Raw genomic sequence first — 12,853 nt, forward strand, 5'->3', positions numbered from 1 at the left:
AGGACGGGTACCCGTCCGCCTATTGACCGCCGCTGGCACGGGCCTAGATGGAAATGCGGCACATTTCTAGTCTTCATTCTTGCGTAGGGTAGAGTCTTTTGATGGCCCGGAAGGCAGCCGCGGCGCCGGTGTAAGGAGATTCACGATTGCAGTAGCCAGCTCGTCCAGCTCGGATAGGTTTGAGTCGACCGTGGGAAGTCAAGCGGCGCCTAGCTCTACAAGCTCAGCGAATAGGTTGACCTCGTCTTCTGTCGTTACACGGATCCGACCTGGTTGTTTCCGGGCTAGCCTAAGGTCAGGGGGGGGTCAAGCTGAGTGTGAAATAGTCAAAGCTGACAAAGTCCAGGTAGATTCTCTTTATACCACGGCCATAAGATTTCAAGAGACCATTTTCGCAGACGTCGCAGACCAGCGATGACTTGGAGCACGCCAATAACAGAGCTGGTATTTCCAAATTCAACACTGCAAAGAACAGTCTATCCCAACAAATTAGCACCATATTCGTTTGAACGTAATCATCTCCACATACCGTTATAGCTTGGGACCTCGTCGTGATAACAAGTGACCAAATATGACCCTGTACCACAACGCCTGGTAAGAATTCGAGCTTATTTGTGGCCACTAAGCCAGTCCTGGATATTAAAAACTCCCACTGAGCGGCATGCCAAATCCCCATCTGCTGCTCCCCTTTTGCCGTGTTACCACCGTAACGCTTAGTTTCGATGCTAAAGGCGAGTGGGTACTGTTGCAGCAGTCTGTCGGTCGTCCAATTGAAGCAGGGCGCCATAACGTCAGATGGGGCATGGAAGGTAGGATCACGTTCTGGTATGAAACGTAGGACGTAGTCAACCCGGCTTGCTGTGTCGGGGAATCTATGATATGCTGAGTCAACGTTTGTCGTCGTGCTGCAGGGTTCCAAGGTCAGTGGTGGATGAGGTATGGATGAAGTCCCAGCTTAAACATACCAAGATATGAAGTCAAGAAGTTCTTGATTTGTACAGCTGTACATATCGCGAGCAAACAGTTCGAGCAGAGGAGTATGCACCATGTTGTTCCACGCTGACTCGTCGCTAAGCATCTGGGAGCACTGGCCAGACCGATCAGCGATGCGCAAAGCACGACGAAGGACTTCCCTAGCTGACGCCCAATCAAGTGATTCATCGAGGTCCTTGATACTATTAGTATCTTCAAAGAACATAAAGCCGTGCAGTCGATCAAGTGGCGCGGTGTTCTTGAGATGCTGATCTAGGGCTGCTTTCATGCTTTGCGGAATAATGCTGAAGCCTCTGGATATATCATTGATATCTTGGATTAATTCAGAAAGGGACGAAGGCAAGGACTGCCGTGGTGCTGTCGTGCTGAGTGCGTCTCTAATTAATCGTTGGCCCTCTGGCCCGTACATAGGAAATAGTTTGGTCGGTGACTGCGACCGTTTTGAGCGTTTGCTGTTGCGTGACATGGAGGCATCACTTCGCGAAGCAAAACTCGAAGCATTGCTTCTCAAGCCAAGATCTGGAGGATTATCCAGTGGATGCCTGCTTGTGCTTATGGTTTCAGCTCGTGGGGTTTGTTCATTGTCGAGATGTGTGTCGTCGCCATGAGCCCGTTTCTTTCCGGGTGTCGACGGTAGCATCTCTGATGACGTTGAATCTTGAGAGTTCTCGTCTCTTGACCTTGGAGGTGATACGGGATAACGACGTTTTCGGGGCTCGCTAAGTTTAAGAGATCGTCGTCGTTTGAGGGCGCAAGCTTGGCCGGCTTTCGAAATGTCTGGCGTGGGTTGTTCAAAAGGGAGATGATCAAGCCAATGCACAACTTGATGGATGAGTAAGTTGAATTCCATGAGGGCTATCACAATGCGTGGAATGCAACTACTTTTGCTACGCTGACATTGATGTTGATGCGGATGACAAGTTAACAATAAACAAAGCAGTAATTCTGACAGTAAAAGAATGTCCCGCTAATTTCGTGCGCGTAATTTGTTTATCGCTTGGTTGGCGGGGTGATTCAAGCGATATTTTGACTTCTTGTCAGACACTAAGTTATACCCAATTAGGTATGAATGTTCATCACTTGGCAGGCAATCTACCCTGCACCATTGGAACTCAACATGTTTATTTTCGCTAACTTTCACACCTTCCTTTGTCATCACACTTTCTTGGCATACAAGTGTTAAGAAAGTGGCCCTAGTCTTCTATTCCTAATTGTCGTGTACCCTTAATTGTACCCCCTGTTTATTTCTCACGTGTTTGTTTATCTCCTGTCTATTCCCATATGACCATACTATGGTGACTTATGGTTTTTCATTTCGATCGACAGTCTGGGGGCGCATTACTTACGCGTGTAAACACGCGTAAACGCGTACTTCAGCTTTCTTACATCATCTACTCTCTTTGCTGTAATTTCAATTCGAGGTTTCCTCCAACGATCTTTAAAAGCTCGTACCATCGAAAGGCTAGTGGACTATGAAAGACTTTCACTATGGAACTTGAAGATCTCTTTTACTACGATCCTTCTTGGCATGTCATTGTTTGCAAACAGTGTGGCGCTGTACCGCAAACCAATATCGCCCGGCATATCCGACGGCACCACAATGCGACGCGTGCCTTTAAGGTTGCTGCCATCAAGCTATTTGAGCGAAATTTCGACCATCTACCTCTCATACGAGACGCCGACGAGATATGTAGGAACGTGCGACCGTTGCCGATCGCCTATCCGATTCGGTTCCTTGATGTTTTTCACGATGGAATTTGTTGTCTACTTTGTCAAGACGACCGAGACTGGTATGTCTGCCGAGGTCGCACAGCAATAGAAGATCATCTCAAAAAGGTTCATAACCAACCATTGCGCCAACCAGGGCGTAGACGAAAGGGAGAAGCTGGAGGGATCAAGGGTTTGGCCCAGGCCGATCTGGTCCGGACTCCAGTCTCTTGTGAAACCCTAGGAATTATTCGTAGACGATTCTGTTAGAATCGTCCATATAAATGCCTAGTCCCACACACACACACACACAAGTCTATTACGCCCGGTAGGCCATTGCCCAGAGGGCTCTATGAGTTAAAAATACATACATCTCGCTAGTTGTTGCCTTGATCTCGCCAAGCCCATGTGGTTCTTGTCTTGTTCTTTCCAGCCTGGTCATCGCTTGTCTCCTTGATCCCCGTAATTGTTAGTAATGGCAGGTCAACTTGAAGCCCAATTCCTCCAAGTGTTCAGTTTCCTATCTTCGGCGGCTGAAGCGGTGCCTGCTTCTGGTTGTCCAGGGTAGTCGTTGTCGGTAGGTATAATTTTATGGTCGATAGGTTAGTAGTGAAGTTGTTGTCATCTCTGTTCCAGGCGACCTGTGGCGATCGCGAAACGGATTGTGGCTCGTACTGCTTCCATGTTCGGTGTCCACTTTTGTCCGTCTGATGCAGCTTTGCCCCCCAAATGAAAGGAGAGGTTGCCGCGCTTTTCCTCTACACATTGAAGCATCATCTCCTTGCGCTGTGCCATCCATTTTACACATCGGAAGAGGAAATGCTCTACTGTTTCTTTTGCTTGCCCGCATGGGCATTCATCAGTCACTGCTGCTCCGATTTGATACAGGTAGCCATTCAGTCGTGCTATTCCGGTCCTGAGTTGTGCCAGCACGCTGGCTTCCTTCCACGGTAGCTGGTCGTACAGTAGCCGAGTATGTTTACCAGGCAGAGCTGAGTCGACCTTTCTCGAATGTCTGCCAACTCGGTCTGGTAGTTTCCTCTTCCTTCGCAAGTCTGCTCTCGTTCGACTGAGAATTGTCGTCTTTGCTTTGCTTGTTCCTATGCGTGGTGTGACGTACGGCTCTGTTGCGTGGCGGGCTGACATCTTGGCTATCCTCTGGATTTCGAGCTCATTGTCAGATGTTAGCCAGATGAGCCTGACTCTATTCATGTCTCCTTTGAGCTTTTCTATAGCATCGTATATCTCCCGAATGTGCCCCTGGCCCGATTGCTGGCGAGGGTTACCTATAGCTTGTGCCGCCGATCTGTTACTCGTCAAGATCACTACAATCCGATACTTCATCTCTGGCAGATATTTTAGGCCACGAGCGATGGCTGCTAGTTCGGCGGTGTACGGGTTGTGTTCTTCCGTCGTCCCTAGCGTGACCGAGAAGGTCTCGATGATCTTGCCGGCTCTCGCTAAGGATATAGGGATTCGAACGGTTCCTCCCATGCCGACCAGATCGTTTCTCGCCGAGCTGCTTGTCGCTATTCTTACCGCCCATCCTGCTTTGGCTAACTCTTTGATCTTGTCGTCTTCTTCCCCTTCCTGTCCGCCCAACGTGGCTTGCATGCGTTCTTCCCACGGGGCGAGGGCGAACGGCTGGATGATCTCCATGGTATCTCTCGGTAGCTCTCTGCATACGTCCGCGATGCGCCTAAGCGGAGATATGAATCTCCGGAAAGCTTTGATCCCTCGCAAGAGATTTCGGACCGGATTTGTCCGTGGGAGGGTGTGTATGTCCACCCAGAGTTTACTTGCTCGTCTCCAAAACCGTTCGTAAATGCTCGCTATGTGAGCTTCCGCCTCAGCTACTGCTGTCGCCACACTTGTGAAGGACCCTATGATCGCCTGCGCTCCTACCCTTTGAACTCGATGAACGGCATATGCCGACGCCGTCTTGCACGCATGCATCCAGACATTGGAGGCGTAGTCTACCACAGGAGCCACCATAGCTGTAAAAAGCTGTCTCGTTGTCGAGGGGTCTATTCCCTTCAATCGTCTCAATTCCATCGCCGCTTCTAAACCCTTTGTTGCTGCCCTTGCGATGTGTTGCTTATAGTGAAGGCGCGAGTCCATGACCACCCCAAGAATCTTGACTTGATCCGTTGGGACAACTTTCTCGCCCTTGATGGTGACAGGTTCCGAGTCTATTCTGCCTGTGTACCTGGTGAAATGTATGATTGCCGTCTTTTCCGCCTCAAATGTCGCGCCGCTGCGTCTCTCCCAGTCAAGAGCTTTATCAATGACCGCTTGTATCCCTCTCCGGTTGCTCTGGGCTGTCGGTCCCGACACCCACGCCGTGTAGTCGTCGACGAAAGCGATGGCCCCGCCATTCCTATCGATCTGAGTCTGCACTAGATCTGCGTTGAAGAACAGAAACAGTATCGGCGACAAGGGCGACCCCTGCGGGAGTCCTGCTTGTGGTAGAGGTTGGCTTTCGGAACTTTGGCCATTGATTACAATGGTTGCAGTTCGCTCTGAACAAAAGGCATCGATCCAGCGCAAGAGGCCCTCTGGGATCCCTCTCGCCTTCATCCGCTGCAGCAACCTCTCTTTGCACACGCCATTGTATGCCCCTTTAACGTCGAAACTAATGAGACTCACAACATGGCGTGAACGCCAAGCTGAGAAGATGTGTTCTTGCAGGAGTATGAGGGCTTGCTCTGCTGATCGCTGCTTCCGCGCACCGAAATGGTTGATCGGAAGAAGTCCGTAAGTCTCTACCGCGTGGGAGATCCTCTCAGCAACTACCGACTCTAACACTTTACCTAGCGTAGCGAGAAGCGAGATTGGTCTCCACGCTTTCGCGATCGTATAATCATCTTTACCTGGCTTCTTGAGTGGGATGATTCGAGCATGTCTCCACTGGTCTGGTATCACGCCTTCCTCCAGTGATGCCTGAAAGATGGCGAGGACGTCGTGTTTCACTGACGGCCAGACTTGCTTCCAGACGATCGCTGGTAACCCGTCTTCTCCTGGTGCCTTCCATGATTTTGTCGCCCACAGTTGACGTTCCACTTCTTCCAAAGTCAGGTCGGGCATCGTTACTGGGGCTCTCTGTTGTCGCGGTCCTTCGTCTTCGATATTGTCTGGCAATGGCGGGAAGAACTTCGCCAGTAGTTCTTCGGCTTGCTCTTTATGGCTCGTTGTTGCTGCTCCATCTGCTTTGACGAGCTGCGGTACTTTCCCAAAAGCTGCCTCATCCCCAGACTTCATGTACTTGGCTGCTTTCCAGATATTATCGTTATCCGCCAGAAACTCCTTCCAGTGCGTGTTCTTCCGTTGTCGGATAGCATCGTGGTATTGCTTCGCCGCAGCCTTTGCCGTGTCTTCGAGATCTGCAGTGTTCTGTCCCGCACGCCTTGCGGCTCGAGCTCGATTCCTCCAATACGTGTATACATGCCGCAGCTGTGTGAGGTCATTGGTCCACCATCGTTTTGCGTATGGCGACGGTTTGGCTCTGGGCGTTAATGCCTGGACCGCATCCAAGACGGCCAACATCAATCTGTCCGTTCTTTGCTGCACAGTATTCCCCACCGGCCTGCTCCTCAGCGAGTCTGTGATCCTGCTATTGATCTCCTTCCAGGGTGCGTTCTTGAACAGAAGTCTTTCTTCCAGTTTCGGCGCCGGGACTGAAATGTCGAACACCGTTTCTATCGTGCGATGATCTGATCCGTGCTCTGTGCCATGTATCGCGCATTTGATGTTTGCGTCTGCGAGCTCTTCGGAGGCCAGGACCAAGTCGATAGTCGTTTCATAATCTCCGCTCTGCCACGTCTTCGTGCCTCGGCGAAGGAGGCTTCTGAGCATGAAATCGTTCATCAAGTCGATGATCGGATCCGCCTCGCCCTGTCTCTCCACTGCTACATCGTCTCCGCCCCACACCTGGTCGTGGCGATTGAAATCACCAACAACCACTACATCCACCGCCCCCCCGGATCTCCGTCTCACCTCTTGAATGGCTCTACGAAGCTTAGCGCATATGTCCTGTAGAGCTTGGGCGTCTCCCCCCGGCACGTAGACAGACGCCGTGAAGACCAGACGATCTGGCAGCCGAACAACCGCTGCCGTCACGTCTGGTGAGTCTATCGGCACCTGCTCGGCTTCCACCTCCTTGTTCACCCAAAGCATACTCCGAATCACCCATCTACCTTCCCTCTCTGTCGTAGGTACCATCTTGACCCATTTGTGGTGCCCCATCGGTGTTGTCAATAGCCTACCCTGGATCCTCCGTGCTTGGGGTTCTTGGATGGCTAATACGGTTGCATCCTGAATGTCCTTGTCGTTCATTAAACTATCATGAACCGGTCCTTGCTTTCTGACATTCAGTTGAAACAGTCGGAATATGCTATTCATTTTGTGATGGATAGAGCTTCCGACAGTTTCTGCTGTATGACTCATGGGGGCCGCCGCATGGGATACATTTCGGAATCGTTCCTGTGCATGCACTGTGGTGATGGCCTTCTTGCCCGCATCTGCCACAGACTTGTGGTCTGTCGCATTGGTAGGCCTTATGGCTCGTGATCTGTTGGCAGTTGTAACATTGCTTGGGGCGGTCACGACGTTCGAACGCCTTTGTAGTACCGGATTCTCCTCCAGCCACAAAGAATCCTTCGTTGATGAACCGCCTAGCTTCTGACCGTTTTTTGAGATATACGACCATCGAGCCATACGCCTTGGGGATGTCTCTCTTGCTGAGCCATGCTACCTTGGCAACTTCGGTGTCATTTTCTCGGCCGAGCGTCTCGGTGATCTCAACTCGAACTTCGTTCTTCTCGTCTAGTACCGCAATACGGCTGACATTATCCACTCTGATAGGGTACAGGTCGTCTCGTAGGATCCGGGCTCCTGGGGCCAGTTTTGTTTCCGCTACGCGTTTCACAATCTCATGCTCGCTCTCGTCCCTGCAGGTGATCCTGACGCGGTGGGGATTCTTTGGGTCCTTAGTCACCGCTCGGCATCGCCACGTGGGATTATCCAGTTCGAAGCGGGCTTCGTGCTCCACTGTCGCTCGGATCGTCCCGGCTGAGAGCCTAGCCTCATCTTCTTCTAGTCTTGAAACGTCAATCGTGCAGTAAAGCACGTCTGTGGGGTTCGGAGGAGCGGCTAAGGTCCTCGAATCGTTGTGGGGTAAGAATGGTGTCAGTCGTGTGACGTCAGCATATGATCGTTGAGGTCCGTCCATTGCGTTCGTAACGATAGTTTCGAGCTGCTCGCGGACGCGCTGCAGCTCCTCGGTCATCTGATCTTTGATCTCCACCATCTGCTTGCCCATCTCGCGTACTGTCTCTTCCTGCTTTGCAACAGCTTCCTTGAGTTCCTTGGTCATCTCCATCTGTTCCCTCAGCGCTTCCTGCAGCCTCTTGGTCTCCCTGCGCGACTCTGCCAGGAGATCCAGCGCCTTCTGCAGCATTGCCCTTCCATCGCTGCTGCTGCCACTGCCGCTACTCTTTCGGGTTTCGGTCGGTCGGTCGATCTGTTCTTCGGTCGGTACATTTCGCGTCGTCTGCCGGGTAGTTTTTCGCGTTTCTTTGGCAGTGTCTTCCAATTGTCGCGCCGTGTCTCGGACCTTGCTCGTTGGCCTCACCATTCGACTTGGTCTCTTTGGCGTCGAAAAGGGGGCGTCATCCTGCTCCACTACGATCTCGGCCCCTATTGGGTCCGCCATGACGGGCAGTCTCCACCACGAATTTTCTCCCAAACAACGATGATTCTTCTGATCCAAATCGGTACAGTAAAGATCGAAATCGGTCCCTAGTCCCACAGTCCAAAATCAATTGTTGTACAATTGATTAAATTTACCCCACTTTACAGGGGGTAGAATTGAATTTATGATTTATGCTTGGTTGCACGTTCAAACATGCCAACACTTTAACGGCGGTGCGTCAAGTTCTGGCTCACTAACAATTATTCACCCTGACATCCATTGTTTGTGTCGGCTGGCAGCCTAAGCCGTTGTACGCAGTCGTAGTGGTCGGTGAGCGCCCTTTCTTTGATTATCGAATCGATCAAACGGCTGAAACACCTCGTGCATGTGCGTCTCGATTGTCCCAATGAATCTGCCGAAGGAATCGAGAGGTTACTACAAACCCCCGGACCTTTGACGTTATTTTTCGAACCACATTGCTGAAGCCAGTCAAATTTCTAGTCTACTTCCTAGAAAGCGGGGTAAAATAAATCAATTGGATGGCAATTGGCTTTGAACTGTAGGACTATGCACGTGGCTGACGCGGGAGGCCCTCTCAATAATATCAGTGCCTGAAGCGGGGGAAACTCTGTTTCAGAACCCGAAGCTGTCTCCTAAGCCTTAACAATGAAGAAATCACCCCTCGAGCTGGATCCAGAGGCCGATGCACTGCTCATCTTGCAGCGCCCCAACTTGCAACAGGTTCATGCAGCAAAGGAACAGGATTTGCGACATAAGAAAGAGAAGGCCGAACCGAGGACGACTGCCTCACCCCAAACCAAAGGGAAGAAGAAAAGCGGAACACCAACAGACGTCGATAAAATCACATCTCTACAACCATATCAGGAGAATGGCAATCCTAACGAGATTGAATTTCGAGTATCCACCAAGCATCTTCGCATCGCATCACCAGTCTTTAGCAGGATGATACAAGGCAACTTTCAAGAATCGCAACCCAACGACTGGAATACCCGAGCTCTCCTGATCTTACTTGACATTATACATGGTCACCACCGCCAGGTGCCTAGAAAGCTAGATCTGGACACTATAGCACAAATTGGGTTCTTTGATCACTGGCACGCTCATCTGAACGATTGGTGGACATACGGCTGGTTGAACTTTGACAAAAGTTCAATAAGTTCTTTTGGTGAAGCCGAGTCATTGCTGTTATTTATTGCCTTGACATTTCAAAGCCCAGTGGTCTTCAAGAATCTAACAATTTCAGCAATACTCACAACGTCTGACCTAATTGAAACACATCTACCAATACCCAGTCAAATCCTCGGTATGTGCTCCTGCTCAACCCACCATATAGATAGAGTGGCTAATGTCGAGTAGATAAGATTAATCAACAGCGTATTGGACTACTCGATGAACTCTTCTCTCGGCTATATGCCCTGCAAGAAGATCTTTTCGTGGGGCGAGTTGGTTGTTCCCTGGAATGTTCATATAGACTTCTCGGATACCTGATGAAACAAATGCGGGACCAGGGTCTGCCGATGATGAAGCCAGAACAACCATTTTTGGGATTTAGTGTTACTTCAGTGGCAGACTTCATCCGTGGCATCAAGACTCCTTCTTGGTACAGCAAAAAGCAGAACGTGGACCCTTGTAAGTTGGAGAAGAGTCTTTGTTTGGACGCAGAAGGACTGGATATATCGGTAGCAGGGTTGAGCTTGGAGGACCTTTAGAGCAGCCCTACTACTCAAGAATTATCAGCGGAAACGCATTGCGTTTCCTGTTTTTGACCAATCACCGTCTAGCATTTTCACCCCATATTTCCCACGGTAGAAACGCATTGAAACGCGTCTCGTTTCCGTCGGCTGACCCTTGTGGAGTTCAACAACTTGACTGACTACTCCAGACCTAAACAACACCATTTATTACCATCGTTTACTGAATCTCAGGTGTCTATCATCTTCGTATAATATGTACTCAATCTCCGCCGTTTGATCCTATCTATTAATAATATTCTATAACGTACATGATAAGCATTTGAACCATCCAAGTATGTGAACCACTTTTCCTGCACCATTAGGTAGATATCATCATAAAAACACAACAAATCAATTAATCAATTAAAACTACTCACTATATTCTTCCCCAGACATCTCAATTACTACCTGACACGTTCTTGCATTATGTCCGGACTTACCGCACACTCCACAGCGCCGAACCCCCGGTCCGACCGACTTTCTTTGACCACTACTTCTTGACGATTCTGCAACTACCTGCGCATCAACATCCATCTGATCAATTGCCTGCCTTGCTTCATCTACTGTCATTACTCCTCCCTTCCGTAGTCGGGTTCTTTTTGCCCTTCGGCACCGGCTTAGTATCTTATTTGCCTCTTGAACATCATCAAGCCTGGGTGTCAGTAAGGTAATCTTATGCATACATTCCTTTGTTGACTTCTCTAGAGACTTCATAGCTTCAATAACTGACTCTGGAGAGCTACTGTGATGTCTTCTGATTCGTCGTTCAAGGTATTCAGACTGAGAGCCAGCCTCAAGCACGGTCTTTGGCGTCTTTGAGACCCAAGGGGTTGAAGGGTTAGCGACCTCTTCAGCAGGCGTTGGAGTCCGCAGCTGCACATCAAGCTTTGAGACCACACTTTCTGGGTCTAAAGGAACAAGCCCGGCTCTTCTAAAGGCTGACTTGATATTTTTTTCGGTCATAGTAGCTTGATGCGCTGCATAAAAGGCCGGGAAGAACTCGGTCATAGAAACATGTGTTATAGAGCATCTGATCAAATGCTCAATTTCTCGACCGTAAGCGTTTTTAAGCAGGTTAAAGTACCCGACATCAAGAGGCTGGAGTAGATGAGATGAATGAGGTGGCATACAAAGCCGGATAATCTTCTTCTCCTCACAATATCTCTCGAATTCGATAGAGTGGTGACTTTCATGGCCATCAAGGATCAGAAGACGATAGCGACTGTTTGATCGCTTGGCTGTGCACCGGTCAAAGTGCTTTAGCCACTCTAGACCGGTCTCATTATCGGTCCAGCCATTTTGGGTCGTTGCAATAGCCCAATCGCCCGGGAGGTTGCTATCTTGGTACCAATTAGCGAGGTGATATTGGCCCGCGCCAATGATGAACGGCTGGATCGCCTGGCCTTCTGCATTGATCACCGCAAAGGAGTTACCCGATGCATCTGGCTGGGTTGTACGACATCGATCGGATAGTCAATATGCTACACATAACCACACACCAAGCACCCATCCACTGCTCATCCTATTCTTCGAAGGCTCTCGAAGGACGATAAATCAACAATCAGCAATCTTACAAAGGCTGTAATCAGCTCAAAAGAGATTAGAACCTATATTCGACAACATTCAAATTCCATCGCAACTCAGAAGGATATCTCCAACAGCATTGCAGAAGCTCGACGATCATCTCGCTTTGGCTAGAACACAATGCATGCTCTTATTAACCAGCTAGATCAAGAAGGCTTTTGGAATCGTATGCAGGTAGATAGTGAAGGACGGGTTACAGCAGTTTTATTTGCTCATCCTGAATCACTTACCTATCTGCAAGCATATCCTGACCTTCTTCTTCTAGACTGCACATATAAGACGAATCGGTATGGCATGCCGCTTCTCGACAATATCGGCGTTGATGCCTGTCAACGATCATTCTGCATTGCTTTTCCATTCCTCAGCGGCGAAGAGGAACAAGACTACCAATGGGCTCTCGAACGACTGAAGTCTTTATATGAGGTCTGCAATACAAGCTTTCCGTCTGTCATTATTACGGACTGTGCTTTAGCTTGTTTAAATGCAGTTGCTATCTGCTTTCCATCTGCAGTCCTTCTATTATGCCTTTGGCATGCTAATAAGACAGTCCTTGCTTATTGTCGGCCGGCCTTTATTCAACACCGAACAGATCCAAAGACAATCGAGGCAGAGCTTCTTAGCTGGCAAGAGTTCTATAACCAGTAGGGATGGGCACGTGCATAATACACATGTGTATTAAGCTGCTTTTTATTATAACGAAGCAGCATTTTATTCCTAATAAAAAGCGCGCTTTTTATTGCAATATTACGACCCATTTATGAAGCTGCCCATGGGCCATATCATACAAACAACCAAGCAAAATTAGGTCAATTTTTCCCCCGCTCCTTCGCTCTCTGACCCATCTTCGACCTCAAGTGTGTCCACCACTGTCTCTTCTCCGTCGGAGGCGGGTTGGTGAGTGAACTCGCCGACAACAGCGTCAACTTCCAGATTTGATGCGCAATGAATTTCCATATACGTATCTTCGAGTGTAAGCCAACCGTCTTCTGTCAAATCTTCCCAGCTGACCACCGTAGAATGATCATTGCGATGATCAAGAGGTTGATTCTGAGACTGCGTTATCCTCTCTAGCACCCGTTCGTTCATGTAGATGAACGCCAACTTGTCAGCGTTGGCTGGTGTG

The 12,853-nt window shown here is 49.5% G+C and overlaps 3 protein-coding genes across 3 annotated transcripts; 2 read left to right on the top strand and 1 right to left on the bottom strand.

The window, feature by feature from the left end:
• FOXG_22524 (uncharacterized protein) lies at positions 1-1,931 on the bottom strand. Its single transcript, XM_018402938.1, has 3 exons — positions 966-1,931; positions 530-905; positions 1-476 (listed from the first exon to the last, which is right to left on the bottom strand). Exons 1-3 carry the CDS (start codon positions 1,841-1,843, stop codon positions 327-329), a joined length of 1,404 nt encoding a protein of 467 aa, XP_018257367.1. The 5' UTR covers positions 1,844-1,931; the 3' UTR covers positions 1-326.
• Positions 1,932-2,240: 309 nt separating this feature from the next.
• On the top strand, positions 2,241-3,162 carry FOXG_22525 (uncharacterized protein). The gene has a single exon (XM_018402939.1). The coding sequence runs from the start codon at positions 2,482-2,484 to the stop codon at positions 2,968-2,970; it is 489 nt and encodes a 162-aa protein (XP_018257368.1). The 5' UTR covers positions 2,241-2,481; the 3' UTR covers positions 2,971-3,162.
• Positions 3,163-8,996: 5,834 nt separating this feature from the next.
• On the top strand, positions 8,997-10,176 carry FOXG_22526 (uncharacterized protein). The gene is made up of 2 exons (XM_018402940.1): positions 8,997-9,716; positions 9,770-10,176. Exons 1-2 carry the CDS (start codon positions 9,059-9,061, stop codon positions 10,120-10,122), a joined length of 1,011 nt encoding a protein of 336 aa, XP_018257369.1. The 5' UTR covers positions 8,997-9,058; the 3' UTR covers positions 10,123-10,176.
• Positions 10,177-12,853: the final 2,677 nt, after the last annotated feature.

This window comes from Fusarium oxysporum, chromosome 14 (assembly GCF_000149955.1).
Source record: "Fusarium oxysporum f. sp. lycopersici 4287 chromosome 14, whole genome shotgun sequence".
NCBI lineage: Eukaryota > Fungi > Ascomycota > Sordariomycetes > Hypocreales > Nectriaceae > Fusarium > Fusarium oxysporum.

Bases quoted from the DNA above. Each gene is read 5' to 3' on its own strand.
- FOXG_22525 (XM_018402939.1), top strand. From the start codon at position 2,482: ATGGAACTTGAAGATCTCTTTTACTACGATCCTTCTTGGCATGTCATT.
- FOXG_22526 (XM_018402940.1), top strand. From the start codon at position 9,059: ATGAAGAAATCACCCCTCGAGCTGGATCCAGAGGCCGATGCACTGCTC. The intron at 9,717-9,769 runs GTATGTGCTCCT...AATGTCGAGTAG, and splicing joins AATACCCAGTCAAATCCTCG to ATAAGATTAATCAACAGCGT.
- FOXG_22524 (XM_018402938.1), bottom strand. From the start codon at position 1,843: ATGGAATTCAACTTACTCATCCATCAAGTTGTGCATTGGCTTGATCAT. The intron at 906-965 runs GTATGTTTAAGC...GGAACCCTGCAG, and splicing joins CTTCTTGACTTCATATCTTG to CACGACGACAAACGTTGACT. The intron at 477-529 runs GTATGTGGAGAT...TTGTTGGGATAG, and splicing joins CGAGGTCCCAAGCTATAACG to ACTGTTCTTTGCAGTGTTGA.